This window comes from Coturnix japonica, unplaced genomic scaffold (genome assembly GCF_054131305.1).
Source record: "Coturnix japonica strain WE unplaced genomic scaffold, WE-NBRP24 Scf040, whole genome shotgun sequence".
NCBI lineage: Eukaryota > Metazoa > Chordata > Aves > Galliformes > Phasianidae > Coturnix > Coturnix japonica.
In genome coordinates, this window is record NW_028188943.1 from 1,449,413 (window position 1) to 1,476,906 (window position 27,494).

A 27,494-nucleotide genomic window follows, 5' to 3' on the forward strand; every position below is an offset into this window, starting at 1 on the left:
CGCAAACATATTTCTTCCCCTAAATGGATTTCAGAATGGCATTTGCTTATTATATTTTATTCAGAAAACTATGGGATACCGAGATCATTTTAATGCAGCTTAATCACAAGGAACAAATATGGAGAATGTACAAAATCCTGTTTATCTTAAAAAAGCACACACATCTGAGGAAAGCCTGAAGGCAGCTTTCATTTTGAAATACTTGTTTTCAAAAGAGTATTATAATACTTGTTTTGTGAAACATGAAGCGTTCAGAAAACATTTTTAGCCTCAATCCCTGTAGCTATGACTTGCCCAGAATTTCAGTTCTCGGTTCAGTTCCATGTTCTCAGAACTACAGTGAGAAAAGAAATTGTCTCATCTTCTTCATCCTCTAACAAAAAAAAATAACATTTTGGTTTCTGCCCCTATCATTCGTCAAATCATCAAAAAATTCAGAGGGATATTACAGTATGGGCAAATGATCACTATGCTGAACAGAAAAAGGACTCTAATATAATTAAAAGATGCAGTTCCAACAGAGCAAGAATGTTCCTAGCACAATAGCTGCCGACAGAGTCATGAAACTGGCACATCAGATCCTTTGCAAGTTGGCTGAGACAGGAGATCATAGTTTAAGCATACCTAAAAAGCTGTCTAAGTTGTGCTCTAGAAAAGTGTGTAGTAGAATAATCCCACTCCAACACACTGAAATTATCTATGATTCCAAATTAGAAGACATCTCCGTGATTGCTACATCACCTACTTAGTAAACTGTAAGCCAGCCAAACACAGAGATCTTTGAGGACAAAATAAAACAGAACAGCAGGAAGACCAACAAGAATGACTTGGTAGAATAAAGAAATACCTCAGTACTTTCAACCTCCTCCTGCAAATAGATGAAACCTCCAGTCTGTTTGGACTCCTTAGTAGTTTATTTTAAGCCAAGACTACAGTATAATCGCTTACCGAAGAAGCAGGTATATCTAGAGGGCCAGAAACGACAGTGGAATACAGCTTCCTTTTGGATCGTTTTGGCTTGGTCTCTCCTTCTTCGAGACTTTCAGGTTCGTTTGATTTAGGAGAACTTACTGATGACATCAGCTTCTTGGCTAGAAGAAATTTGTTTTGATACGTAAACCAATCAACTTACTGGTTTTGTGAGTCTTTAAATCACTGAATGCATAAAAAGCTTCGTAACAAACTTGGTTAATAAATGACACGTAAAATTTAAGTGAAAATACTCAGAAATTGTATTTGTTCATCGAGGTTCTTTATTGCTTCTATAGCTGAAACAGTTTATAGCTTCAGGTACGGCAGCTTAAAGCACGCATTAAAATGGAGTATGAAAGACAATCATGGCTCAGAAGTCGCTGGAAGTCAGAAACTTCAGCAGGAGTTAAACAACAGGCCTAACTTTCGTGCTGACAGAAGCACAAGACAGAACCAACTTTCTCTGTATACTTGTAGGTTTTCACAAATGTAATAATGAATCTCTGAAGAGACGAATAAATGCATTTACTTCATAAATTAAAGGACAACTTAACATGGCAGACAAGTTCTCTAAGAACACATACATTAATAGCCTACATCAGAAACAAGCCATTCTACAATGTCTAGAAAACATGGAATAAAACTTATTCTACACCAACCTTTAGAGTGTATAATAGAAGGAGAGCTTTGAATAAAATCTCCAACTTTTTGCAGTGTTTCATCCTTCTTTTTAGTCAGTCTTGAAGCATGTACTCGCTTTCTCAGGAAGTAGTCTTTTCCGGATTTCTGTTCAACAGAGATGTGAACATGTGAAACAAGAGCATTGTTTAAACTTCATTTTAGTTCAACGTTATTTTAAGTTGACATTTTGAGCTTTACTACTGACACCTCTGTTCATTATGCTGATGATACCACAACGGCAAGTAATGTAGACAATTTTATACCCTTTAGGGAGTTGTCAAAATCTCAGCTATTTCAAGGCATACGTTTCTTAAAGTTTCTTAATAAGGCAGTAGTTTCTTTAAAAGTAGCTCCCAAGCGGTGGAGTTGTTTCTTACATAAGCTGTTCTAATTACATAAAATAAACAAACATACAAAACAGAAGACAACAGATGGGAAAAATCTACTACTCATACTCTGACCATGCCAAGGATACTGCTATCACATGTGAACATCTGTTTTTAATAACTGCCATGCATATTAATGATATGAACCTTAGTTTAATACAAGGGCTTCACTTACAAAAGCACACGATAATACACTAAAGCTTCTCTTCCCAACTATTCAGTGTGCAATATCCTTCCCTCCAAATCATTACACAGTAGAGCCATTACACGCTCTGGGGACAGACTGACTTGCCCTTTGGCTAGCTTATGGAATTTAATAGGAAGAGCTCATAAGCATTTAAGATTCCCATTCAGGTATACACATAAGGATAAGACACTGCTTCTTTGGTGTGACCACACAATTACAGGAAGTCCCAAGCTAGCTTCAAAACTAGAACAAAAACCAACCATTTTCTCGTCACTTGCAGAGGGTGAATTAAAAGCCATGACAGATTTTGTATTTTTCGTGTTCTCACTTTTCACAAAATCCTGGGAAAATAAGACAAGTTTCAGCCATGATTCTTTTGGAAAGAACAATTGATGTCACAAAAGTGAACACTTTAAACACTTTTGCTAATAGTAGGGAAGTATATGCTAGTGGTAACTATTCCACTGTAAATCAAATAATAAATAAGCATTCAATTATAAAAACAGGACATTAAGATATCAGTATTAGACATCTCATGATGTCTAAAAAGCTGATTTATGTCTACAGGTTTCAAAGAAAATACACAATGGAGTTAAGAGAAATTCCCTTCTCTTAAACCATTATCACTGAGCTTGGCTATTAGTTTTGTTCATTAAAGCAGTTCATTGATTAAATTCTTCAACTACTTTACTGAGGTAGAAATAGCATTTTTTTAATGCTTAAATGAGAATGGTAAAAAGGCATCAGATATTTTGTTTTCTGTTGGGTCTAGGTCATACCTCATCCATGTCATCACTTCTTTTCTTTTTTGCCTTAGGCATTTTCACTCCTAAAGGTATCATGCTGCCGTGCTGCTTTATCTCCATCTTATCAGGTTGCAGAGGTGTCAGTGGGATTTCCAGCTCCGGTTTTGGGAACCGACTAGTTTTGCCATTTTCTGCGGACACTCCAGAAGAGTCGAGGACAGTTCCCAAATGCTCCTGATAGCACAGAAGAATTTTAAGTGCAAGTGTTAAGGTAGCCATGAGATTTAAAAGCTATAAAGCATCTGGAAAAGGATATGTAAGCATTCGATTTTCCTGCTGTAAGAACACCTGTAACAGAAGAAGTCTATTTCAGTTACAGCAGAGTTTTACCCTTCTTTCCTAGAACTTGTTACATTTAAAATTATTTCCAATCTATGATCACAAAAAAAGTTCTCCATGTTAAACTGAGCCTGATACTTTACAAGTCATTTTTTCTCAAGGGCACAGACAACTACACTTTTTTTTAATAGAGAATGGTGGTAGAACTGACACGATTTTCTTCATCTCAACTCTGCTGCGTCAGAACTGGGCAGGAACAGGAGCATTTGATTCAAGTGTTCGATTAACTTTCAGCTTAATCTTAGGGAATTTGCCCTTCCTCTTCTACACTAGAGATGTTATTTACATAAGTAAGGTCCAGCTGGCAAGGTGCAAGCCCAGTACAAGTCATTAAAGAACTCCATTGCTATCTTTTCCCTGGAGAGAATACAGACATTCAAGCAATGACACCGTACTTAAGCTGAAGGCTATCATGTACCTGCTCATGGTCAAATGGCAGCAAATGCACAGCTAAGTGACAGGGAAATGTCAGTATGCATTTCCCCAGCAGCACTTACTGTCCACAATCCACCCAATCCTGTTTTTCTCAACAGGAACAACAAAGTCAGAACTGAGATCACCTGGACTCCTCCTTCTCTATGGCAGGAATTCAGCTAGCATATCAAAAATGAGTTCAGATGCTGGTTGAACACCTGGAAGACAGGCTGCTGGGGACATCAGAAAATGGTAGATGGCTGCTTCTACTGCTGCTAGTAACTAGCAAACTCCAGTGTCCCAAACACAGACTAGCAGCTTTTACTACTTACACTGTTCCAACCCCCTGAGGGGAGTCTTCTTCCTCTCAAAAAGTTACCAAAGATTGTAGAAAGACAAAAAGTAGTCAGAGCCACTTTATCAGGCTCTGCTAAGAATCTGAATGGAGTATCACCACCCACTGTATTTCCAAGAATCAAGTTGGTTAATAAATACTTTGTTTTTAAAATATATGTAACTGCCATTTTATGAAAGTTAGCAATTAAAAACTTATATAGGAATGATTAACATCATCTGCTAACAAAACAATATCCAGAAATCCTGCAGAGGAAGAAAATAAGTTCAATTTGCTGTGCCCGTTTCAGTGGCTCCATGAATTTTTTCCAAGTAACTTATCTAATCATGAGCCACTTCATAAGCATTAACAAGAGGAGAGTTTTCAACAGCACCTGACAAAAATTCATCACACAATTGTTTCAACAGCTTTTATTCCTATCAAAGGCTATAAAAACAGGTGATCTGATCACCTTGAAAGGGATAAATAAATTAAAACTTGGGAATTGTTTAGAGAACATGAGATCTTTTCCTACTCATTCCTTATCAAAAGCAATACAATCACAACATTTTCAGATCTGAAGTTTCATACTAACCTCAGATTCATTTAATGAAGTGAGGCTCCTAGTACATCAACGTGACAAATAATTGTCTTCAGCTTTGCATCTTAATGGAATACTTTCTCCAGTTTTAGTTTTGCTTTGTTGTTTCCTAGGCTGTAAATATTTAAAAGGAGTAAAGATTAGGCTATGCATTAGACCTCCAAAATATCTCGAGTTTTCTAAAGTTACAGTGTAAAACCTCAAGCTCAGACGCCACATGAACACGTAAGCTGAAACACAGCACAAGTGTGGGAAGGTAGTAACATCTATTCATTGTGTGATCTTCAGATACACCCTACTGGGTCTCACTAACAGTCTCAGGCAGTATTCTGCCTCCAAAAGAGAGAAAGCGAGACATTATTTAGGGACAAAATCTGTAACGCTGGTCGTTTTGTCATCCATTCCCCCCATACTCTGCACGCTCACAGCTGCTATGTTAGAACACCAAAGGCTGAACCTCTGCTAAACCTTCAGCATCCACATACGAATACATGGAAAACTGCATGGAAAAGTTCCATAATGTACACAGAGAGATGGTGTTCTAGTAAATAAAATAGTTTTGAGAAGATGAGAGCTCATGCTTGAGTGGAAGACAAAAAGAACCAACAAGTACTCATCACTGAATATGTAGTTAAAGGACTATATGCTAAGAAAAATGATTCTAGCTCCAGTATCTCCTAGGAAAACAGAAGAACAAAAAGGGGTTAACAAGATGTTAAGTACTGACTTTCTATAAATATAATCATACCTTTTCATTTACAGAGTCATTCCTTCTACTTTGTCTTTCTTCAAGTAAAGGTATTTCTGGCAAACACTGAGGGCTACTGTGGTTAATGCGTTGTTTTAATTCCTTTATAAAGTCATCTTTGTCAGCCAGTTCTTTTCTTAACTCTTCTATCACAGTTGCATTATCCTAATAAACAGTAAAAACTGCTGAGTTGTGGGATTGGCAAAAGGAATTAACACACACAAGCAGTATTGCAATTACTTAGTAGCATCAGTTTTAGAATTGCAGGCTAGAACACTTAACTATTCAAGAACAGTAACATTTCACGGATTTGTACGGTCACTGTTACAAGTGCAGTAGTCACAGAATTGCCTGGGAAGTTGTAATACAATATATTTTGATTCTTCTATTTTACTTATGTGCTTCAGCCTTCATCTCTCTTAAGATATAATAACCCGAGCTTTTATTTGTTCCCAAATCCTCGGTACTGTGAGAAAGTCGGCAGTTGTAGGGGAAGTTTTGCTATGAGAACATCTTTCTTCTCAGAGAAAGTGAATCCAAACATTCTCAAAAGAGCACAACTCATTTAGTCTTCTGTTTAGCTTCTGAAATTCTATGCTACGGCTTAGATTGGCTATCCTGATTAAAAGCTGGATGTTGAAATAAGAAATGCAACTTCCAGAGATCATCCCCCCTCTGCTTTTTGATGCTTCCCTTAATCTCTCTCCACGTCCCCTTCTGTCTTTTCATGCCATTGTAGATACTACCTCAGAGAAAGCAAAGAAAGTAAGAAACCTGAGACAGAACTACTGTCTGAGTATTGAGCCTAGCTTGGGATCCGGAAATGCTGTGAATTATCAGAAAAAGCTACAGATGTCCAGTCTAATTGTAGGATCATAAGCATCAAACTGACATCTGCTTATCTGAACTACTGAAAAAATTGAAATTTTAGTAATTAACAGAAATTCTGTTTCTGAAGAACAAAAATAAAAGCTGGTGCTTTTTTTGGTTAGTTGCACATGATGTCAATACGACAGTGTTCAAGAACAGAACCACACCCAGAATACAAAGAGCAGGTACAGGAGTTTTACAGAATTTATGGGTAGCTAATCAGGTAGGAGGAAAGGAGAGCTGACCTTGCTTGAATCCTTTAAGGCAGATTGTCTCAGTTCTGCTATTTCTGTCTCTTTTTGTATGACATTAGAAGCCAAAGTTTTGAGCTGTTTTTCCAAAGCTTCTACTAACTGATCTCTCTCCTCACGCCACTTTTGAAGATTACGGTCCTTTTCCTCCAGCTGGGCAACAAGTCTTTCCTAAATGAAGAACAGATGAACAGTGAACATCACCTACTACACACTGAACTGTTCTAACACTTCGGTAGTTAGCACCGTTTTACAGTCTTAGTAAATGTATGATCTCTTCAAGATCCACAGGAGCTCTAGAACTAGTTGCACTACAAACCTACAGAAGCAAAACCATGCTTCTATTAGACAACCTACATTACTCTCCTTGTGAAAAAATATTAGTATTATTTAAGAACTTCAATTTGCTCATTTAATGATTACTAATGAGCTTTAGGAAAATAAAGTCACAAAGTGATAATAATACTAAGCTCCTCACATCCTTCTATGCTGCTTGCAGGTTCAGAAAGTCGGGACTAACTACTTCCAGATGTAAAAAAAGCTTTGCAGAATGTACAGATTCACATGTTTAAGAAGTTACATGACAAGAGCCCAGCAAACAGCTCAAGTAACTCAAGTGACTTTGTTATCAGTCACTATTTGGAAAGTGATAAAGGAGCAAAACTGTGGCCGTTTGACCAAGTATTTTTATTCAGTATCTGGAGAGAAGTTTGTGGGGTTTCTTTAGAAACTCAATTGCCTTTTCTTCCTTATAAAGGCGTAAAGGCCTTCTGCTTTGCAGAAAAGAGAACAAACAAAAGCTATTGTACAAAATACTTTCTTAGCCTCATTAAATAGTGATCTATTTTTCAACTGTAATTTTCTTATTGATGTCCCACATACGTGACATTTCATTATGCACTTATGAAAGATCTTTCTTTTTGTGCCCCCCCCATTCCTTCCTTTTCCAAATCAAGCAGTTCTCATATGGGCTCTGCCACATAAGAAAGCAAGGGGACTTGGACAAGCTGCTCTTATGCACCCTTACTGTTAATACTTGGTATGTAGTTGTCTCCAAACTACAGGCACCAGACAACTCTGCCAGGACCTCATCACTTACGATTTCTGCTTGTTGCTTTCCATAATGTTGTCGGTCCTCAGCAAATTGTTTCATTTCTTTGTTGCGAAGATTCTCAGCTTCTTTTATCTGATTTAGGAGCTCTTCTTTCTCCTCCAGCCACTTTTTTCTATCAGTTTGATACTTAGTCTCATTTTCCTATTTCAAAGAAACCAAAAATGAAATAGTGAGTCATTAATGAATAAAAGTCTTAAAAGCCAGGTCATCATTAAATAGACTTGTTTCTGCAAGATAACAGAAACATTAGCAGTTTTTACTACAGAATATTCCCAAAGGCAGGTATTGGATAATCATTAGTTCTTTTCCATTAAAAAATAATCATTTCCAGTATTTCTTATTCAGACTGGAGAGCCTCCATAAAACATCTCTTTTTCTTTATAAATGTTCACACAAGCTTTACAGAACTTACACCAAAAGTCAGTATAAGAAAAACTCTTTTAACTTAAAAACTTCTAACACTTTACGCTGCCTTGCAGCAGTTGTAGAAAAACTTGCAGCTCCTTTAGGGTTGAAAGACAAAGAAAAGCAACACAGTTTACACTGTAGGAGTAGTCTCCTTTCCTATCAAACCTACTGGCAGACATTCTCATATATAGGACAGAGCACCTGAGAAACTGCTTGGAAAAAATAAAAGTCTTTTAACCAAGGAAAATTAGTAGACCTGCAGCCCAACAAAAAAGGCTTCCTGGTGATAAAGTTAGATGATGATTTTGATAGCTTATATTAGTTGCACAAGCAACTAACAGAAAACAGTTTTGACAAATACACCGTAAGTTACAATTTGCTTTGAGTTAGTATTCCTTTCTTGCAAACAACAATTGTATAAGTATACTCTGCTTATAGCACATTGACGTGGTATAGAATGAAGCAATGAATGTTCAACTTTCCCCTCTTCTTGAAAAAGTGAATCGGCTCTGTGCATTAAAAAAAATATCATGAATAAGCTTACTCAAGGTGAAGGAGGAAAGAAGTTCAGAACCATTCCAATAACAGAGTGGATGTAACCTATTGTATACTCACTTAGAAAACTCCCACTGCCAGCCCATTACTTTTATTTAAAAAAACAAACAAACAACAACAACAAAAAATAACATCAGATGGGATAAGACAACTAACTGTTCAGAGGCCAGCAAAAGAAGCACTGCTCATGGCAGCATAATGTAGGGAAGGCTACACTTCCTATACTATGGGGGCATCAGTGATGCCATTCTTAACGTACCACAAAAAAGCTGTACCTGGTCCCTATTGCATGTTGCACTGCAGCTTTTACAGGAAGTTTCTGTAATCAATATAACAGTTTACTTTATCAAGTTACAACTTTGAAGTTAAGTTACCTCCAGCTCTTTTTGCAGCTTTATTAATTCTGTATTGTTTTCATTCAAATTTGCCTCATCACTTTCGTTGTTCTTTTGCTGCCAGTCACCATTGCTCTGGTATTCCAGTTCACTGTATTTGTGTTTCCATGCAATCAGTTCTACTCAATACACAAAATGAGGTTAGATAGCATATCATTTCAAATATATATTTGAAATACCACACCAATGACTTTTTACTAAAGCAGCTTCGGTTTTATCTGCTACAGACATAAAGAAATAACAGAAGCCTTTAACTACAAGAGATTTGTTGTTTACTATGGAACGTTAATGCCTAAGTAACAGTCACATGAAAATGGAAGTGGCTATCACAGTACGTCTAAACCCCTTTTGCATCCCTGCTCCCTTTCCCTGGAAAGATTACCTGAAGCTAATTTTTGGTTCTCTTCTAACTGAGCTTGAAGCATTTCATCTTGTTCAAGCTGCATTTCCTCTTGTTCTTCTAATGCCATCCGCATAACTCAAATTATTCTATCCCTTGCACACAGATCTGAAGGTTTGAAAATTTACAGATGAACTCCCTACTAGCTCCCATTATTCTCAAATCAAGATTCTCCCATGACCAAAAGCTCTTTTAAAAGAAATAGAGCATCTCCATTGAAATATTTACATACAAATATATGCAGACATGTTTTAAAATCGAAACACAGAAGACTCAAAGTCATTAGCAATGTGACAACGTTTACACGGATATTCCACACACACACACACACACACAAATAATGGCTGACCGTCACATAGTTGGTCATAGTCTTTGGAGATATCTTCCATCCTCTCAGTTTCCACCAGCTCCTATATTTCATGTTGAAAGAAAAGCATACACAGTAAAAACAAGCAGAATCTTTAAGACAGCCTAGAATTAATAAGTTTTTCATATAGCATAAATAAGGACTCAAGCTGATAAAAAGAGTTTATGGTAAGACATTTCAATTAACATATCGTGATGTCACTCAACAAGATCAGGTTATATGCATGTATTACATATGTATTTACTATGCAGATTATTGTATTTAAAGCAATCTGCCAGTGCTCTGTAGTGACTAATTATTTGAATATCTTTCATGGTCTACCACTAATTTCAGTTGGCCACTTTCATTTTGCTCCAATTTTTTATTTTTTTTTTTGACCTTTTTCCTGTTGCTTGGAAAACCTGCATCATTCATTTAATAAAAAATAAGAGCAAGTAAAATACCTGCTTAAGTTGTTGGATATAGAAGTCTTTATAATCCAGCTCATCCTTAAAATAGTTAATAACCCTTTCAAGTTCATACGTCTTGATCCTGAGGGATTCCTCCACAGAACGCATCGTGGACACCTGTAATGTAAGCACAGCTCACGGTTCATTAAAAGACTTCTGTAATCCAACCTGGCCAAATACTTCTTTGTTAAATAAAGAGGAATTCACAAACAACTGCTGAGTAGGAAAATGACAGCAAGTGTAAGGTTACCAAGGAAGACATGAATTCATTTTTAAGCTTCAATTTTCCACCCCAAGCACACCCAATAAACTTTCAGACTAAGATCCTGCAAAATGGGTTTTAAGATATCTTCTTGTTTAATAATTAAATTTTAACTATTAACATCACTGAAGCTGAAATTGAAGAAAAAAAATATACATGCTAATATTAAAGAGCCTCTGGAAATTAGTCTATTTCTCTTCAAGTAAATAGCATTCTTCTTCCCAGTTATCAGCGTTTTTTCACAAGACTTAGGTTTTAGGCTTTGGAGTTACAAACCTCGCTTTGTACTTGCTGAATTTGTTTCTCGGCATCAGAATGTTTGTCTTTTAGATCTGCATACTCTTCTTCTTTCCTCTGCAAATCTTTTTTCAAATTCAGTACAAGGGCAGAACTCTCAGAAAGAATATTTTCTAGCCTTATGTTAAAAATAAAGAGACAAAGAACATTACTGTTACACATCTCATGGAAACAGCAATTACAGCTTCATCCATGCCCTGCCTGTTGGTTTCTATTTGTAAATAGACTCTTAAATCTATCCAGACCAGTGACAAGATTTAAACAATTACTTTTGAATTTCAGCTTGCTTCTCATAATCAGATGCTGAAGCAATAAACTATTCAGATGCTATTCTGAGGGATATACAACAAAACCACCAGAAATCCCCATATTATTCTTCATTTCCTTGCACACTCCTGTTTTCCCTTGGAACTCAAGTAGCATACCAAAGCATCCTAAAGTAGTAGTTTGGCCACTGATAAGCATGCAGATGCATTAAGTCAAAGGGATGTTCCCATTAACTATTTTTAACTCTAGTTCATTCTCAAAGGGCTCTAAGTTAACTCAGTGGTTACTTACGATTCTATACGTTGCACTTTCTCCATTTCACTCTTTTCCTTTTCCCGAAGAGAGTGTTTCATCTGCTCCAAGCTGTTTTTCAGCTGCATAACTTCTTGAATCAGATTTGCTTCTTTGCTACTTAACTCTTCAAACTTTTTGTCTGCATTTGCAGACTTCTCCTGCAGAGTTACTGTAACTGTCTCTAGATTAACAATAATAGATTCTTTTCTTTAAGTAATTCATTGAGTTTTGACACTTTGTCTTCCATTGTCTTGGAAGCCTCCAGGCGATATTCAAGCTCTCTTATTTTTACCTCACAGTTGGCAACTTCCTCCTGAAATTGTGCAATCACTCTCTGATCTTCTGCAGTCTTTTCTTCAAACTCCCGAGTTTTCTTTTCTATTTGCTCATGTAACTGATTCACAAGATCATCTTCCTGACTAGTGTGAGTTGTAATCTCACATAGCTTCATTACAAGTTGATAATTATGATTTTCAGCATTATTCAGTCCTGCCTTTAGGTTTTCATTGTCTTGAAGCAGTGCTTTGATGTGCTGACTTTTTTGTGAGGAAACATCAACAATACTTCTGCATACTTCCCAAATCCTTTCAAGACTATAGTTAAAGGAGAGGTCCTGCACAAGATCTGAGATGGAAGAAGTCTGTGACTGAGTGCATGCAGAACTAATTTGAGATGTCCCTGTCTCATCTTTTTCAGAGTCTGAGGAATCCTTTACACTGACAAAGTCAGTACCGATGGCGTGAAACTCTAAGTGACATTTGTATAATTCATCTAATTTGGTCCGCATTTCTTTTACTTGTGACACTTTATCAATTATATATTCTTTGGCAACTTCTATGTTGTTAGTTAGTTGGGCATTTTTGTCTTCTAGTGTCATATTTATAGATTTCTGTTCATCCAGTTCAGAAGCAATTTCCCGATAGTCAGCTTGACCCTGCAGAATTTGTTCACGGAGGACATCAGCTGTTTCTTCAGAAAAAGAAAGCTCAATACGCAGGCTTGTTACCTGCTTACTGAAGTCTTCTTTTTTATTTTTTTCTCTTCTGCATTGTTCTTCAAGCACAGTTAAATGACGTTCCAAGATTTCAGTTCTTTCCCTCAGTGCTAGTACTTCCTTTCGGTACGCGGAGCACTTTTGTTTCATGTGTTCAATTGTCTTTTGCTCTACAGTGTTCTTTTTCTTTCTCTCATTTACAACTACTGTAAAACAAACAAACAAAGAAACAAAAAAAAGGGAAAAGGAATGTAGCTCAGATTGATTAAAATCATTATTACACAGCAGTTCACAACACCAAGTAGCAACTTCTAAGTGAAAAACTGTCACAAATATGCAAGCCATACCCTCACATCACATAGTATTTGATACTAGTGAAGGAATTAAAGTCCTCTGGACACGTAATCAGGTGCCTCAGATTTCTATACAGAATTAACAGCAAAAGGTTTTCAGTCTGGAAGAACACTTTTACCATGGCACTACTCAAACCTTCCACTCCACACCAGTAGAAAATCTAATTAGATTTAAGAAACATGGGAACGAGATAGATAATTCACAGCTATATTCTTTCTATCTTCCCTGCTTCAGCAATCCCTATAAGGCAGCCAGAAATCACTCCATCTACATCTAAATGGTAGATAAACAGTTCTCTAAGAAATTTCATTCCAACTCACAGTCCTCTTACTTTCAAAAGAAAGATAAAACCCTGGACAAGTTGATCACTTAAGTGTTGATATCTGTCTCTCTTATTCAGTTGATCTCTAAACAAAATATGAGGATTCCTACTTCTGTCCACACTTACTCTTTTGCATATAAAGTTCACTCATAAAGTTGTACAAATTTGCAGATTCAAGTTTCCATAAATATTCCATTAGCTTGGGGCTGTTTTTTTCTTTAACTGGTGAGCAATTAGCTAAAATCACATGCATTTTCTTTCTATCAAAAGCGACTTCTGCTGTATTTCATCATTGCTTTAGAATCCAGTTATGCCCATTCCATAATATGCATACTTTAAGTATTAAAAAAAATAAATATAAGTCAAGACTTACTAGGGATTGGGTCACCACAACAATATATTCCATGGTGATTCTTGTACAGTCCTTTTATTACTACAACTACAGAAATGCAGAATTTTATAGCGCCCACGTGCAGCCTGCATTACATACAGATTCACATGTACTGCATGGAAACAGCCTCTTAACTCATCTAAGGAGTTTTATATACAGCCCTCAACTGATTTAAAAGTCATACTGAAGAAACAGCAGTGGCATATTCCACCCCAAACCAGGTTTTGGGTTTTGACTGCTGCTCCCAGCAACACTAGTGAGGGGAATATGATTTATAAGTAATCTAAACACTTTATGCTGAAAACAACAAGCAAGCACTAAAGCAAGATAAAATAAGACTAGGGAGAAGATGTGTAATGTTCAGTCTAGAAGCTCCTTACAGAGGAAGTAGGGAAAAAGCATTATTACAGAGCATAGGAAACAAGACCTAAAAGCTCAGAGAATGGTGTAAATACCCTGAACTTGAAGCTGAGATAACCTAGCATCTCCTAAAACACTTTTGCTCGTGCTACTTATATAACTAATTCTACAAAAGAACCAGCACAACATACCTGTGCTCATTGTTCTACTGTGTATATTTAACGTAGCTAAAGAATATCTATTAAGCAGTTTTTGAAATTGGACGCTATTAATACTCACAAATAGAATAAAATTTTAACATGATTGAATACTCAGTACTTCTTAACAGAAAACTTCATGCTGACATTGTGACTATCAGCTACCCATTTTAATTCCTATGTGGAGCATTGCTGTCATTAATTTTTAAATGAGAGCTTTGGTCATATGACTAGAACAAACCCACTACTATTTGGAGTATGGAGGAGTCCACATCCCTCCCTCAGTCTCTGGTAAGATGCTTATATGTGATGCCATTCAGTGGTCACATTAGGATTCAATATTTATGCCAAATAAAGGCAGCAGGGACAAATCATCCAAGAACAGCATCTCATCCAAAGAAGGCCTTGACTTTCTCCCTTGCACATATTTTGCAAGAGGAATACAAGAAAGGAAGGGAATACAGCTAAGTTTTAGATTTTCCCTTCTACATTGTATATGCCTTCCGTAATTCTAGGAACACTGATGCTCAGCTGTGCCCAGAAGTGAAGTTAAATGCATCAGAGCTTATCCAAACCATTTTGCTCAAATATTGCCCATGAGCGAGCAATTAGCAGGTCGTCAACAATTTTGATAGTTGCTTCAGGAAAAACTAAACAAACAAACAAAAAAAAGCACTTGAGCAGCTGATGCTACTCAGAAGATCAGCAACAGCAGTTGAAACAATCCTAAAGAAACTGCTTTAAAACTATTACCAAATCTGCAAGTGCATCAACAGATGAGGAAAAAGCAGCAAAAAGGAAAAAAATAGTGCAAAAAACTTTTATTCTTAAGCATTCAAAAATGAACAGCATAGGACCTTCTGAAAAAGGGATATTTACATAACAGTTACTTCTATTTACAGTTTAACACAGTGGCTTTTCTCCTTATACCATAAGGTACGCGCTTCACAGCCTTTTGCTTCCGATCCGGAATAGGAAGCAATTTATTGTTTTGGAAGACACCCTGTTCAACGATGGAAGAAACTGTACCTTTCTTTGGAGGTGGCTCTTCCACAGTAGGCTTATCTTCATCAGTACTGCGCTTTCTTCCCACTTCCAACTCAGTTTTCTCTTGTTTCAGTGCTTTAACTGAAAGCACTGAAAATTGGCTGCTTTCAGTTCCTTTATTAGTGTTCTCTTCTGCCGGTTCTGCTTTAATGGTAGTTAAATGGTAGGTAGTCTTTTCCTGTATTGATATAAGATCAGTTACATTGAAGCTTAACAAAAGGAGCACTTAAGTCTCAGTAATCTTCTGTAGGCAAATATTTACACAAAACCATACAGCTAAAATATTTACCCGGTGACTCTATAGACATCAGTTACAAATCTCAATAGCAGACAGAACAAGTACACCTTCAGATAATGACAAGTGCAATACTCGGTAGAGTATACAAGGGAAAGCAAGAGCCTAGCAGGTTACAAAGTAAAAGACTTGCACACAATCAAGAGTTTACCAGTTTATCAAAGAATTTCCTGTTTCCAAGAAGTCAACAAAATTACAAACATGGTCAAAGAGCAAATGGTCAGCTCTCATACAAGTTCATCACATCACACTTCTGCTAAGCTGCTAAAATCACTTTCATCGTGACAGATATAATCCAACCTTAAAGCTTAGTCAGCTCTGTCACGCATATTTTAGATTGTGTCCTTGACCACAAGTGAAGCTTCCTTACTTACAAGATGACGATTGTTAAGCCATGCTGGCACTGCCAAGGACTGATTATTCATCTTTAGTAACTTATGAAAAGAAAAGCTTCAGAAGTGTTCAGGCCACACAATCTCACAGATAGAGTTGGAGCCTTGTTCTTGGAAGAAGTAATAGGTGAGGACATGACTACTCATCACAGTCAGCTTTAATGCCATGGAAATACTAAGTTGCAGTGATGCAGACAGTCAAAGACTAAGAAGGGTCAAGTTGCTAAGCTTACAAGGTTAGAGATCTGAGTGACAGAATTAACTATAAATGTTTTCAGAGCTACTTCAGGCTACCAAACATCAAAAAATGAACAAAAACCACCAGAAGTGGAATGCACACATACTTAATCAAGCTAGTCTTCACATATTCAGTAGCTCGCAGTACATTAGTCAGGATAAAGTTTTATGGACTGCATAGAACGTGGAGATATCCTGAGCATTCATAGCATTTTAAGCTACCACAAGTTGGTATTAAAACAATTTTACACAACATCTTCTTGATAAAGTTACCTCAGTTGCTTCTTTAAGTTGCTCAACAGACTCATCCAATTTAATCATCTGCATTTCAAAGTCTGTAACACACAGAAAAGGTTGTATTACATAAGTAGCCAATAGATAGTTTATTAAGTAATCAATTTTTCCAGATATTCTAATGTTTAGGTAGCTTTTGAACAGATTAATTAATTTGCATGTGGTCTTCACTTATTGGGAGTGATTCAAAAGTTTTCTATATTTCTTGGAACGAAAACATTGCATCAACAAGACATAAAGAAGAGTAGAGATTACAATATAAAAGTAAAAATCAAGATATAGACATTTAACCCCATACTTACGAAAGCGTAAAGCTGCTAGTTGCAGTTTAAAGGAGAGGGGGGAAAAAAAGAAAAGAAATAACCAAAAACCGTGGAATTGCTGAACCTGAATATACACAAGGAACAAACTATCACTTATCTACAGGCTATGGTTCCAAAGGTAGAACATCTCCTCTAATTCCTACTCAAACTGGTTATTTCTCTTTTAGATTAATGAACTATTTCTGTCTTCTACCTTTCACATCGCATAACTCACCTTTGTTCTTCTGCATCAGCTCTTCTTCAGTTTTAAGTAGTTTGGTGTTTTTCTCTGGTAGCTCTTCTTTGGTCTCCATCAGTTCAAAGTTAGTTTTCTCCAGCTGCTTTTCAAACCAGCCAGTATCTTCCTTCGGGTCCCCCAGGGATACAATGGAACTATGTGCTGCCTCAGCTTGCTCTTTAATATCCATGACATCATAATGCACAGAATCAAGAATGCCCTCAGGATCAACACAGGTGTCAGGCACTATGCTATGTTCTCCACCCTGAAACGTAATTTATAATCAGTTAAAACTGGTGAATAGCTGACTACATAGTAGCTGTTATTTCTACAGATAGTCTGGATAGCCACTATGAAGACAGCCATACAAGAAGTTTTTAATTTCAGCTTCAAAACCCACCTCACAAATTCACATACAACATGAGAGTGATTCGTATGGGGGGAAGATAAGTGGCATTCTAGTAACAGCTAATATATGTTATAGTATTTGATGACCACATGACCACGCTCCCTTTTTTTTTTTTTTTTTTTAAATATTACCCCAGATTGATCTCCTTCAAATTTAACGTACAAGTTCAGACTCCCCTTTTCTTTGTATACAGCGTAAATTTTCATTTTGTGTTGCAGAAACAAGGAAAACGCCCAAATTCCCAAAGTTTTCTGAAACTGTTCTTAAGGCTCAGCAACTATTCCTGCTAGATGAAGAATAGATGTATCTTGCTCATCATACAGCAACACAGCATGCACTTCTTTGTAAACAGCCTTCTGTTTCTATAAGATGTGCCCATAACATTTAAATAGTAAAAAGGAAAATATTTAAGAAAAAAAAAAGGAAAATATTTAAGAAAAAAAAAAGAAAAATACCAGGGTGTCATGGTTTAATAATTTTGTAATTTTGCTATCAGTATTCCACATCATAACATCATATAAAGCATGAATAATTTTACTGAATCTGCAACTTACAGAAGAACCAATTACATGATCCTGAAGCAGTCCGCGTTCCACGACAAATGTGGCGTGACTTTACAAAAGCAGCTCCAGAAAAGCATGCCAGTGCACTTGCATTAGTATATGGCAAAGGGGAAAGGAAACCCTTTGTGAATGAACTAATTGGCAGACTTCAGGAACCTGAATTATTTATAAGCGCTACAGAAGTTAATCTGTATACTTCAGCCACTGTCAAAATTGTGGAAAGATTAAACAAAATCGAGGGAACACAAAATGATATTATTGACAAATTGGCTAATGTGCCTGATGTAGATGAATCCACGGTGGTACAAGATGATGGAAACCAGGATTTCCACGATCGCCTATTGAGAAAGCTAAACAACATGAGTTCCTCTCGACCTGTACCATCGAAAATCTCAACCATTAAAAAGAGACGTCCTCGTATTCAAGCAAATGACAATGATAAGTCACCTCGAATCAACGATGAGACTACACATCTTGCCTTGTTGCTTTTCCTCTGTAGTCATGGGGAGGACATGAAGAAGTGGTGTAATTCATCCACTTCTGCACTTCAGGCATGAGTGGAAGAATTACAAGGTGAAACAACTACCAAGGTGAACTCTTCCAAGAAGGGGAGAGTTCCAGTTGCTGCAAGCCACCGAGGTAAACAATAGAGGGGCCCTGCCCCCAGCCAGGGGGGGGAAAGGGACAATAGAGTATACTGGACTGTGTGGATTAAGTGGCCTGGCACATCTCAACCACAGAAATATAAAGCCTTGGTGGACACTGGTGCACAATGCACCCTAATGCCCTCAAGTCACCAAGGGACACAACCAATATATATCCATGGAGTGACTGGGGGTTCACAAGAATTGACTATGTTGGAGGCCGAAATAAGCCTCACTGGTAAAAACTGGCAAAAACACCCTATTGTGACTGGTCCAGAGGCTCCATGTATACTGGGAATCGATTACCCTAGGATGGGATATTTTAAGGATCCCAAGGGGTATCAATGGGCCTTTGGGATAGCTGCTGTTAACACAAATGGTGTTTATCTGCTGTCAGCTTTACCTGGTCTGTCAGATGATCCTTCTGCTGTGAGGTTGCTCCAGGTAAAAGACCAAGAGGTACCAATTGCCACCAGAGTGGTTCACAGACGGCAGTACCGCACCAATAGGGATTCATTGCTCCCCATTCACAAGCTAATTCGCCAATTAGAGAATCAGGGAGCGATTAGCAAAACTCACTCGCCTTTTAACAGCCCCATATGGCCAGTGCATAAAGTCAGTGAAGAATGGAGGTTGACGGTGGATTACCGTGGCCTAAATGAAATCACACCTCACAGAATCACAGAATCACAGAATTACCCGGGTTGGAAGGGACCTCAAGGATCATGTAGTTCCAACCCCCCTGCCTAGCAGGGCCACCAAACATTTACTAGATCAGGTTGCCCAGGGCCCTGTCCAACCTGGTCTTGAACACCTCCAAGGACGGGGCATCTACAACCTCACTGGGCAGCCTGTTCCAGGACCTAACCACCCTTCTAGTAAAGAACTTACCCCTAACATCCAACCTAAATCTTCCCTCCTTCAACTTAAAACCATTTCCCCTAGTCCTGCTATTATCAGCCCTTTCGAAGAGTTTACTCCCCTCCTGGGAGTAAGTTCCCTTCAGGTACTGAAAGGCTGCAATGAGGTCACCCCGCAACCTTCTCTTCTCCAGGCTGAACAAACCCAACTCCCTCAGCCTGTCCTTATAGGGGAGGTGCTCCAGCCCCCTGATCATCTTTGTGGCCCTCCTCTGGACCCTTTCCAAAATCTCCATATCTTTTTTGTACTGAGGGCTCCACACCTGGACACAGTACTCCAGATGGGGCCTCACAAGAGCAGAGTAGAGAGGGACGATCACCTCCCTATCCCTGCTGACCACCCCTCTCCTGATGGAGCCCAGGATCCCATTTGCTTTCCAGGCTGCCAGAGCGCACTGCTGGCTCATGTTAAGTTTCTCATCTATCAGGACCCCTAGGTCTTTTTCAGCCGAGCTGCTCTCAAGGACAACTCCTCCCAGCCTGTACAGGTGCCTGGGGTTCTTCCGGCCCAAGTGCAAAACCTTGCACTTCGCCGTGTTGAACCTCATTAGGTTCACCCGAGCCCAGCTTTCCAGCCTGTCAAGGTCCATCTGAATGGCATCCGTTCCCTCCACCGTATCAACTGCACCACTCAGCTTGGTGTCATCAGCAAACTTGCTGAGGGTGCACTCCATTCCCTCATCGATGTCATTAATAAAGATGTTAAAGAGCACCGGTCCCAAGACAGACCCTTGAGGGACGCCGCTCGTTACCGGCCTCCACCTGGACATAGAGCCATTGACCACCACCCTCTGTCTGCGGCCTTTCAACCAATTGCTTATCCATCTAGTTGTCCACCCATCAAATCCACCTCCCTCCAATTTGGAGATGAGGATGTGATGGGGGACCATGTCAAAGGCCTTGCTCAGGTCCAGGTAAATGACATCGGTCGCCTTCCCTTCATCCACCAACGCCGTCACTCCATCACAGAAGGCCACAAGATTAGTTAAGCATGACCTTCCCCTGGTGAAGCCGTGCTGGCTGTCTCGGATCACATGCTTGTTCTTTATGTGATCAAGCATGTTGTCCAGGAGGATCTGTTCCATCATCTTCCCAGGCACAGAGGTGAGACTCACCGGCCTGTAGTTACCCGGGTCGTCCCTGCTCCCCTTCTTGTAAATGGGAGTGACATGACCCTTCCTCCAATCATCCGGGACCTCACCTGACAGCCACGACTTCTCAAATATGATGGAGAGCGGCTCAGCAACCACCTCAGCCAGCTCCTTCAGGACCCTGGGATGCACGCCATCTGGCCCTATAGACTTATACTCATTTAGTCTAAGGAGGCACTCTCGGACTTGCTCTACCCTTACAGTGGGGAGGGATTTACCTCCTTGGTCCCCACATGGAGGGATGGGGGTGCAAGACTTAGGGACGTGAAAAAGACTAGAATCCTGGCCACCAGTGAAGACCGAGGTGAAGAACTCATTCAGCACCTCAGCTTTCTCTTCATCTGTTGAAGCCATTTCTCCTTTTAAATTTACCAGAGTATGTACGCCCATTTTGGCCTGTCTCTTCTGGCCAATGTACCTGTAGAAGGTTTTCTTATTGTTTTTCACATCCCTCGCCAAGTTCAGTTCTGCCTGCGCCTTGGCTTTCCTGATCCCACATCTGCAAGTTCGGAAGGCATCCCTGTATTCTTCCCGGGTGACACAGCCTTGTTTCCAGAGCTTGTACACCCCTTTCTTCACCCTCAGTTCTCTTAGCAGGTCCTTGCTGAGCCATGCCGGTTTTCTACCTCTCCTGCCCACTTTCTTAATCAGGGGAATGGAGACCTCTTGTGCTGCCAGGAGGAGCAGCACCTCCATTGAGTGCTGCTGTACCAGACATGCTAGAACTCCAGTATGAACTGGAGTCAAAAGAAGCTAGGTGGTATGCCACCATTGACATTGCTAATGCCTTCTTTTCCATCCCATTGGCTGCAAAATGAAGGCCATAGTTTGCTTTTTCCTGTAGAGCTGTTCAGTATACCTGGAACCGTTTAACTCAAGGGTAGAAGCACAGCCCAACAATTTGCCATGGGTTGATCCAAGCTGTCTTGGAACAGGGTAATGCTCCCGAACACTTGCAGTATATTGATGATATTGTCGTGTGGGGCCATACAGCAGCAGAGATTTTCAAGAAAAGAAAACAGATAATCCTAATTCTTTTGCAAGCTGGTTTTGCCATTAAGCGCATCAAGGTGAAGGGGCCTGCCCAGGAAATCCAGTTCTTAGGTGTAAAATGGCAAGATGGGCATCGACACATCCCAGCAGATGTGATTGAAAAAATCACTGCTATGTCTCCTCCCACCAACAAGACAGAGACCCAATCTTTTCTGGGAGTAGTGGGCTTCTGGAGAATGCATGTCCCAAACTACAGCCACATAGTGAGCCCCCTCTATCAGGTAACACAGAAGAAGAATAATTTCTCATGGGGTCCTGAGCAGCAGCAGGCTTTTGAGCAGAGAAAACAAGAGATAGCCCATTCCGTGGCCTTGGGGCCAGTACGGACAGGACAGGATGTAAAGAACATCCTCTACACTGCTGCTGGAGAGAAAGGTCCCACTTGGAGTTTGTGGCAAAGAGCTTTAGGAGAAACCCAAGGCCAACCCCCGGGACTTTGGAGTCGAGCATATAAAGGGTCTGAGGAGTGCTACACTCCAACTGAGAAGGAGATCTTAGCCATGTACGAGGGGGTTTGGGCTGCTTCTGAAGTAGTTGGGACAGAGGTTCAGCTCCTTCTAGCACCTCGCTTGCCTGTGGCCCCCCTGTCACGGACACAGGTAGATTTTTGTTTAAACCGTGACAACTACCCAGAATGCAACATAAGGGAATTTTTGCCTAGAACTCTGGAGGACTATTTTTAACTCAGAAAGGTCAGAGATAGAAAGTTCACACTGATTTCTGGGTCACCAGCCTCACCGTACATCAGCATTTTTGGTTTTTAAATGATACATAAAGTTCTCAATGGCACTGCTCTAGTCGGTAGTTCTTTCCCTTTCCGTGCAGCTTGCTCTGTGCATGGCTTGTGAACCGCTATTCAGGCCAGACAGCTGCAGCCCCAAAGACCTGCCATAAATGTACAGATTCTACCAGGATAATGTCTTGGTAGTGGAGAAACAGGATGCGCAGTCATATGGCTCTCACACATACCTTGTACAACCAGCTTGGCTCTGGACTGGGCATCACCAATGTCACAGGTGTACACGTCACTGTCACTTTTCTCCAGATTTTTTATGCACAGCTGCAGGTCTCGTCCTTTCTGTGCCCTCTTGTATTTCCTGCCAGGCCTGAGCTCAGCAATGCCTTTCCTCCATATGACGAAGGATGCGGCTTTCTCGCTCTGACATGTAAAAAGTGCACTTCCACTTTCTTCAATTTTCACATCTGAAAGTTCCTTGATAAAGTAATTAGGTTTTTCTGGAAGGAAAAACAAAAGGATGAGGGTGTAGGACAAAGGGATTTGTTACCACAACAAGTCCCAAGCATACAGAGGTGTCCTGAATCTCCTTTGCCCTCATTTCAGAATATCACATAGAGATGCAAAGAGTCTAAGAAGACCACAGAGTCCACCCATTTACATAGGTTTGATAATTCCAGTAGATATCTGGAAAGTTCAATACCATTATACATGCGCTGGTAGGATCTCATCTGATCAACTGCATATAGTTTTGATTACACATATTCAATAGAGACTAATTCAGATTGCCATCTTTTCTTGGCTCACTAACACCCAAGATCATAGAATCATAGAATGATCACAGAATCATAGAGTGGCCTGAGTAGAAAAGGACCTCAAAGATCATCTAGTTTCAAACCCCCTCCAAGGGGTCACCAACCACCAGACCAGGCTGCCCAGATCCACATCACACTGGAGAATCATTCAGTTTCCAGATTATTTTAAGGAAAAGATTTTAATCCATCGTATTTTCTGAAAACTAAGAATTGATCCTGCTCAAGGAAACAGAAGAGAAAAACATCACCCACAGGCTGCAGATATTTACCTCGACTTCTCTACATGCCATCCCCAGTGTGCTTTTCAACTCACCTTGCACAGTGACCCTGGCTTTTGTTATGGAGTCCTCTGTCTCACAGGGGTACTCCCCACTGTCCTTGGCAGTAGAGTCATGGATGATCAGAATGGCCCCAGTTCCCTCCTGCTGCAAGTCGTACTTCTGGCTTTTTCTGATTGCTTTGCCATCCTTGTACCACCTGATGTTCAAATCCGGTTTTGACAGCTCACAGCTCAGGCTGATGTCCTGCCCTGCTGCTGCTGTCTTATCCTCCAGCTGTTTTGAAACCTCAGTAGGTTTTCCTGGAAGAAAACATTGCTTTTTGAGTAACATACACTTAGGGTAGGATGCCTCTCTCAAAATACATGCATCTACATGCTGGAGATAAGTTAGAGAGGCACTTGCAACAGACGCCATCCTACAGCCAGCAGTAATCTGCAAAGTACAGACAATAGAATTCCAGGCAGCATTTATTTTCTCTTAAATCTACCCAATTGAGGATGATGAACCATGTCTGAAAACTGCCTCTCTCTTCTCTCCACTCATCACACTGGGATCCTCGGATGATGCTCTCAGATGCACATGTTCTAGATAGGAATTTGTTGTACAGCTAGATGATGTGAAGGCCATCCCTTCAGCTTATACTTAGAGGATATTTGCTCCCACAGTTCCCTCAACAGATCATTCCTGATTTACTGTTAATGGAACAAGCTGTAGTGAGATGACCATTGCCAACACTACCCCAGTGCTTTGGGTAGTTCTCACATTTGTGTAAAATGTTTCCTCCTTTTACTTATTTTTAAGAGAAATTCTCAGTGCTTCGAGGTTCAAGTAGAAGGCTGCTATTCACTTTAACCATATTATGAGTTAGCTCTCACGACAATCTTATCAGAAGACAGTTGAAGGAATCAGGCCCCAGAATCTCTCCCATCTCATTACCTTTCACACACAGAGAGGCTTTGGAGGTTAGACCAAGGGCAGTAAAAACGACTTCCCCAGCGTCAGTAGGAGTCACACTTTTGATAAGGAGAGTCTATTTCTGACTCACGTTAGAAGCTTTAAATCGCCCACCACTTTCCACTCTGCTTCCAGTCAGTGTCCAGTTGAACTCATCAATGCTTTCATGGGACGGAATGCATTCAAAAGTACAATCTTCTCCCTCCTGGATTTCAGTGTTTTTCAGCCGTTTGGTAATGCCACTATTCAGCTCTGGAAGGTAAGAGATAGGTTAGTATGAGGTTTATATGGAGAAAAGGCATTTGTGACATATGTGAGTAGCAGTACTGGTGTTTTAACGCAGGATTTGCAGAACATGGCTGTGTTCCTTACTGATGTATTCTCTAAGACATTCTCCACTCAGAATTACCAGAAAGCTATAAAAAAAAAGAGACGTAAATCTCTCAGCTTTGCTCTGGAAGAACTACAAGGCGAGCAGCTCAGTCCATGGAGCAGAATGAAGATTCAATGAGCAACAGAGGGAACAACCTAACAGAGAGGACAACTCTAGGATGCTGCGTGAGAAAAAGGGTTTTGCCTATGACAAGAAATTAACTGTTTCTATTAGCTCATTTGTTACCATCCTACCCCTATTGGTGTTCAAACCATTTCTCCATTTTAGGGATGGTTTGAAAGGAAACATTTCCAGGACATTCTTGACGTGTTTGGTGATTTTCATGGCAAAATGAGATACATTTACATCAAAAGCAATGGGAATTTTCCAGACATCACTGTGCTAAATTGCAGTAATACACTTCTATTGTAGAAACTATTAAGGCTCATGGGGGAATAGGTGTAAGACATAGTGACCACACTGAATGTGCTTTCAGCACTCCTTTACTTTCCACAGTACTTACCCTGAACGCCGACCTTTGATTTGGCAACATCAGTGCCAATATCACAGGTATAGAAACCTGCATCTGACATCTCGAGGTCATGGATAAGGGGACATAGGGTCTTCCCAGACTGTACCAGCTCATACTTGTTGCCAGAAGGGAGCACAACACCGTCCTTTTTCCACACTGGTTTGACCTTCTCTTTATAGAGACTTCGCATTCCAATTTAATCACACCCCGCTCCTCAACAAAAACATCATCCAAGGACTTCATGAAGACAGCAGGCTTCTCTGCAATTAAACAGGCAAAACAGAACACCATTATACAGAAGATCAGACATTTCCAGTTGCTTTCAGATTTTTAAAGAGGGATAAATAAATCTTCACCACTACTGACGACACCAAGATAGAACCTAAAGCAGTTTCATGTCTGTTGACTGAATACGCTTTATGGAATTCTGAACTAATCAGTAGGAGAATACAGGGAACAGGAGGGACAGCCTGCATTGCTGTGGGTGGGACTGATATCATATGAAGTAATTGGGATGCAGCTCTTCTAAAGCTGGAGAGCTGGCATTGCCCTCACATGGAGCAGAGCTCATACACCAGGCCACAGGATTAAGAGGAACACTTTTGATTTTCCTGTATTATTGACTCCTCTTATCTGTCTTCTATTTCACACATCAGATGTTTATACTGGGGAAAAAACTTCCACCAAATGCAAAAGAAAGGAGAAAGAGGAAATCCTTCAAACTCTGAGCGCATAGAGTAAAAGAGCTTAATTGCTGGGGAGAGCAGATTAGAATCACAGTATCCTTAGAATTGGAAGAGACCCTTAAAGGCCATCTAGCCCAGCTCCCCTGCAATAAAAAGGGACGTTCACAGCTAGATCAGGTTGCTCACAGCCTGGTCATTAGTCATCCCAGAGGCAAAACACACACTGAATGATCTCTCCCTGCAGTCATAAATCCTTAATTCCATAAATCACTGGACGAAAGCCCATCATGACTTTGCTGGCTATCTGAGCCCCAGAGAGGTGAGCTTTAGAAGCAGGATTGCTGCACAATAGAATGAACTGGAGCTCCTTAGCATCTCTTACATCCAGGAGGGGTGTGATCAGACCCACCTATCACCTTCAGGTGCGCTTTCTGACACCTTGTCTGACTTCACTGTCACTGTGCCAGCATCCTCAGGCTTAACCTGCTTCATTGTCAGTGTGCAGCAATTGCCAGCGTTCTTGATGTCATTGTAATTGTTGGTGTAAAGGAGGTTGCCATTCAGGAACCATTCCACGTCCTCGTCATTATGGGACAGCTCGCAGGAGAAGACAGCAGAGCTCTCTTCTTCAATTTCTACATCCTGCAGGTGCTTCGTTACTTCTACATTGCGGGCTGTGGGGAAACAAGGTGAACTGTTACCACTGTTACTATAAATCATACTGGGATGTGGTAGAATGGTTGGACTAGATGATCTTTGTGTAATCATCTATGTGAAGATAATACATTTATAAAGTTAGCAGGAGAGAACAGCAGAAGTCAACCTCAAGAAGAGAAATCTGAGGTGAAATAGGACATGGAAGAGGTCACCCTCCCTGCTCATACCTTCAGCTGTCAGCGTGGCCTCAGTCTCTGCAATTCCTGCCTTGCACTTGTACACACCAGCATCATCGGGCTTCAGCTTCAGAATTCTGAGCTCTACTGAATGCTTATCCCTCTTGATCTTGTACTTCTCAGAGGGCTCGATGGGTGTGCGGCCCTTGAACCATTTCACAACCTTTGGAGAAGGCCTGAAGTCACAGGACAGGATGACAGAATGACGTTCCAAAGCTGTCTTGTCCTCCAACTTCCTGGTGATTTCTATATGGTAATCTGCAAAGCAGGGGTGGAAGAGAAGAAAGGATGAGGACAATTGGAAGAAGAGGAAAGTCTCTTGCGTGTATTCCATTCCAATTAATGTCATGTTCACAATGGTTTTTTGAACCACTCCAAAGATAAAACAAATGATTGTCTATAGGGAATGCCATTGACTACATTTCAATAAAGTAATACTGTATATTATCTACCAAATGCAAGGTCCAGCTCTTGTTCTGTGCTTATTAAATTGCTCCCAGTTGAGGCTTTTATTCAAATAAGAGTGAGTTGAAAATATAACAAGTACTTTAGGATGTGAATGGAGACTCTTACGCTGGGGACAACAGCAGATAAAAAGCCTGGAAGTTTCTTTCAGGTGAAATCAATGACAAACTGCATCAAATTTAGGTGCTACCAAACTTAA

At 39.9% G+C, this 27,494-nt stretch overlaps 3 protein-coding genes across 3 annotated transcripts; all 3 read right to left on the reverse strand.

Moving 5' to 3' along the window:
• Positions 1–3,089: 3,089 nt before the first annotated feature.
• On the reverse strand, positions 3,090–7,839 carry LOC146752924 (kinesin-like protein KIF20B). The gene is made up of 4 exons (XM_085531128.1): positions 7,689–7,839; positions 6,584–6,760; positions 4,715–4,834; positions 3,090–3,206 (listed from the first exon to the last, which is right to left on the reverse strand). The coding sequence occupies exons 1-3, from the start codon at positions 7,740–7,742 to the stop codon at positions 4,751–4,753; spliced, it is 315 nt and encodes a 104-aa protein (XP_085387254.1). The 5' UTR covers positions 7,743–7,839; the 3' UTR covers positions 3,090–3,206; positions 4,715–4,750.
• A 1,160-nt stretch (positions 7,840–8,999) lies between these two features.
• On the reverse strand, positions 9,000–10,948 carry LOC146752925 (uncharacterized). The gene is made up of 4 exons (XM_085531127.1): positions 10,816–10,948; positions 10,272–10,394; positions 9,811–9,871; positions 9,000–9,180 (listed from the first exon to the last, which is right to left on the reverse strand). Exons 2-4 carry the CDS (start codon positions 10,383–10,385, stop codon positions 9,032–9,034), a joined length of 324 nt encoding a protein of 107 aa, XP_085387253.1. The 5' UTR covers positions 10,386–10,394; positions 10,816–10,948; the 3' UTR covers positions 9,000–9,031.
• Positions 10,949–11,392: 444 nt separating this feature from the next.
• LOC146752926 (uncharacterized) lies at positions 11,393–25,507 on the reverse strand. The gene is made up of 5 exons (XM_085531035.1): positions 25,243–25,507; positions 24,461–24,598; positions 23,381–23,691; positions 15,045–15,240; positions 11,393–12,597 (listed from the first exon to the last, which is right to left on the reverse strand). Exons 1-5 carry the CDS (start codon positions 25,439–25,441, stop codon positions 11,579–11,581), a joined length of 1,863 nt encoding a protein of 620 aa, XP_085387161.1. The 5' UTR covers positions 25,442–25,507; the 3' UTR covers positions 11,393–11,578.
• Positions 25,508–27,494: the final 1,987 nt, after the last annotated feature.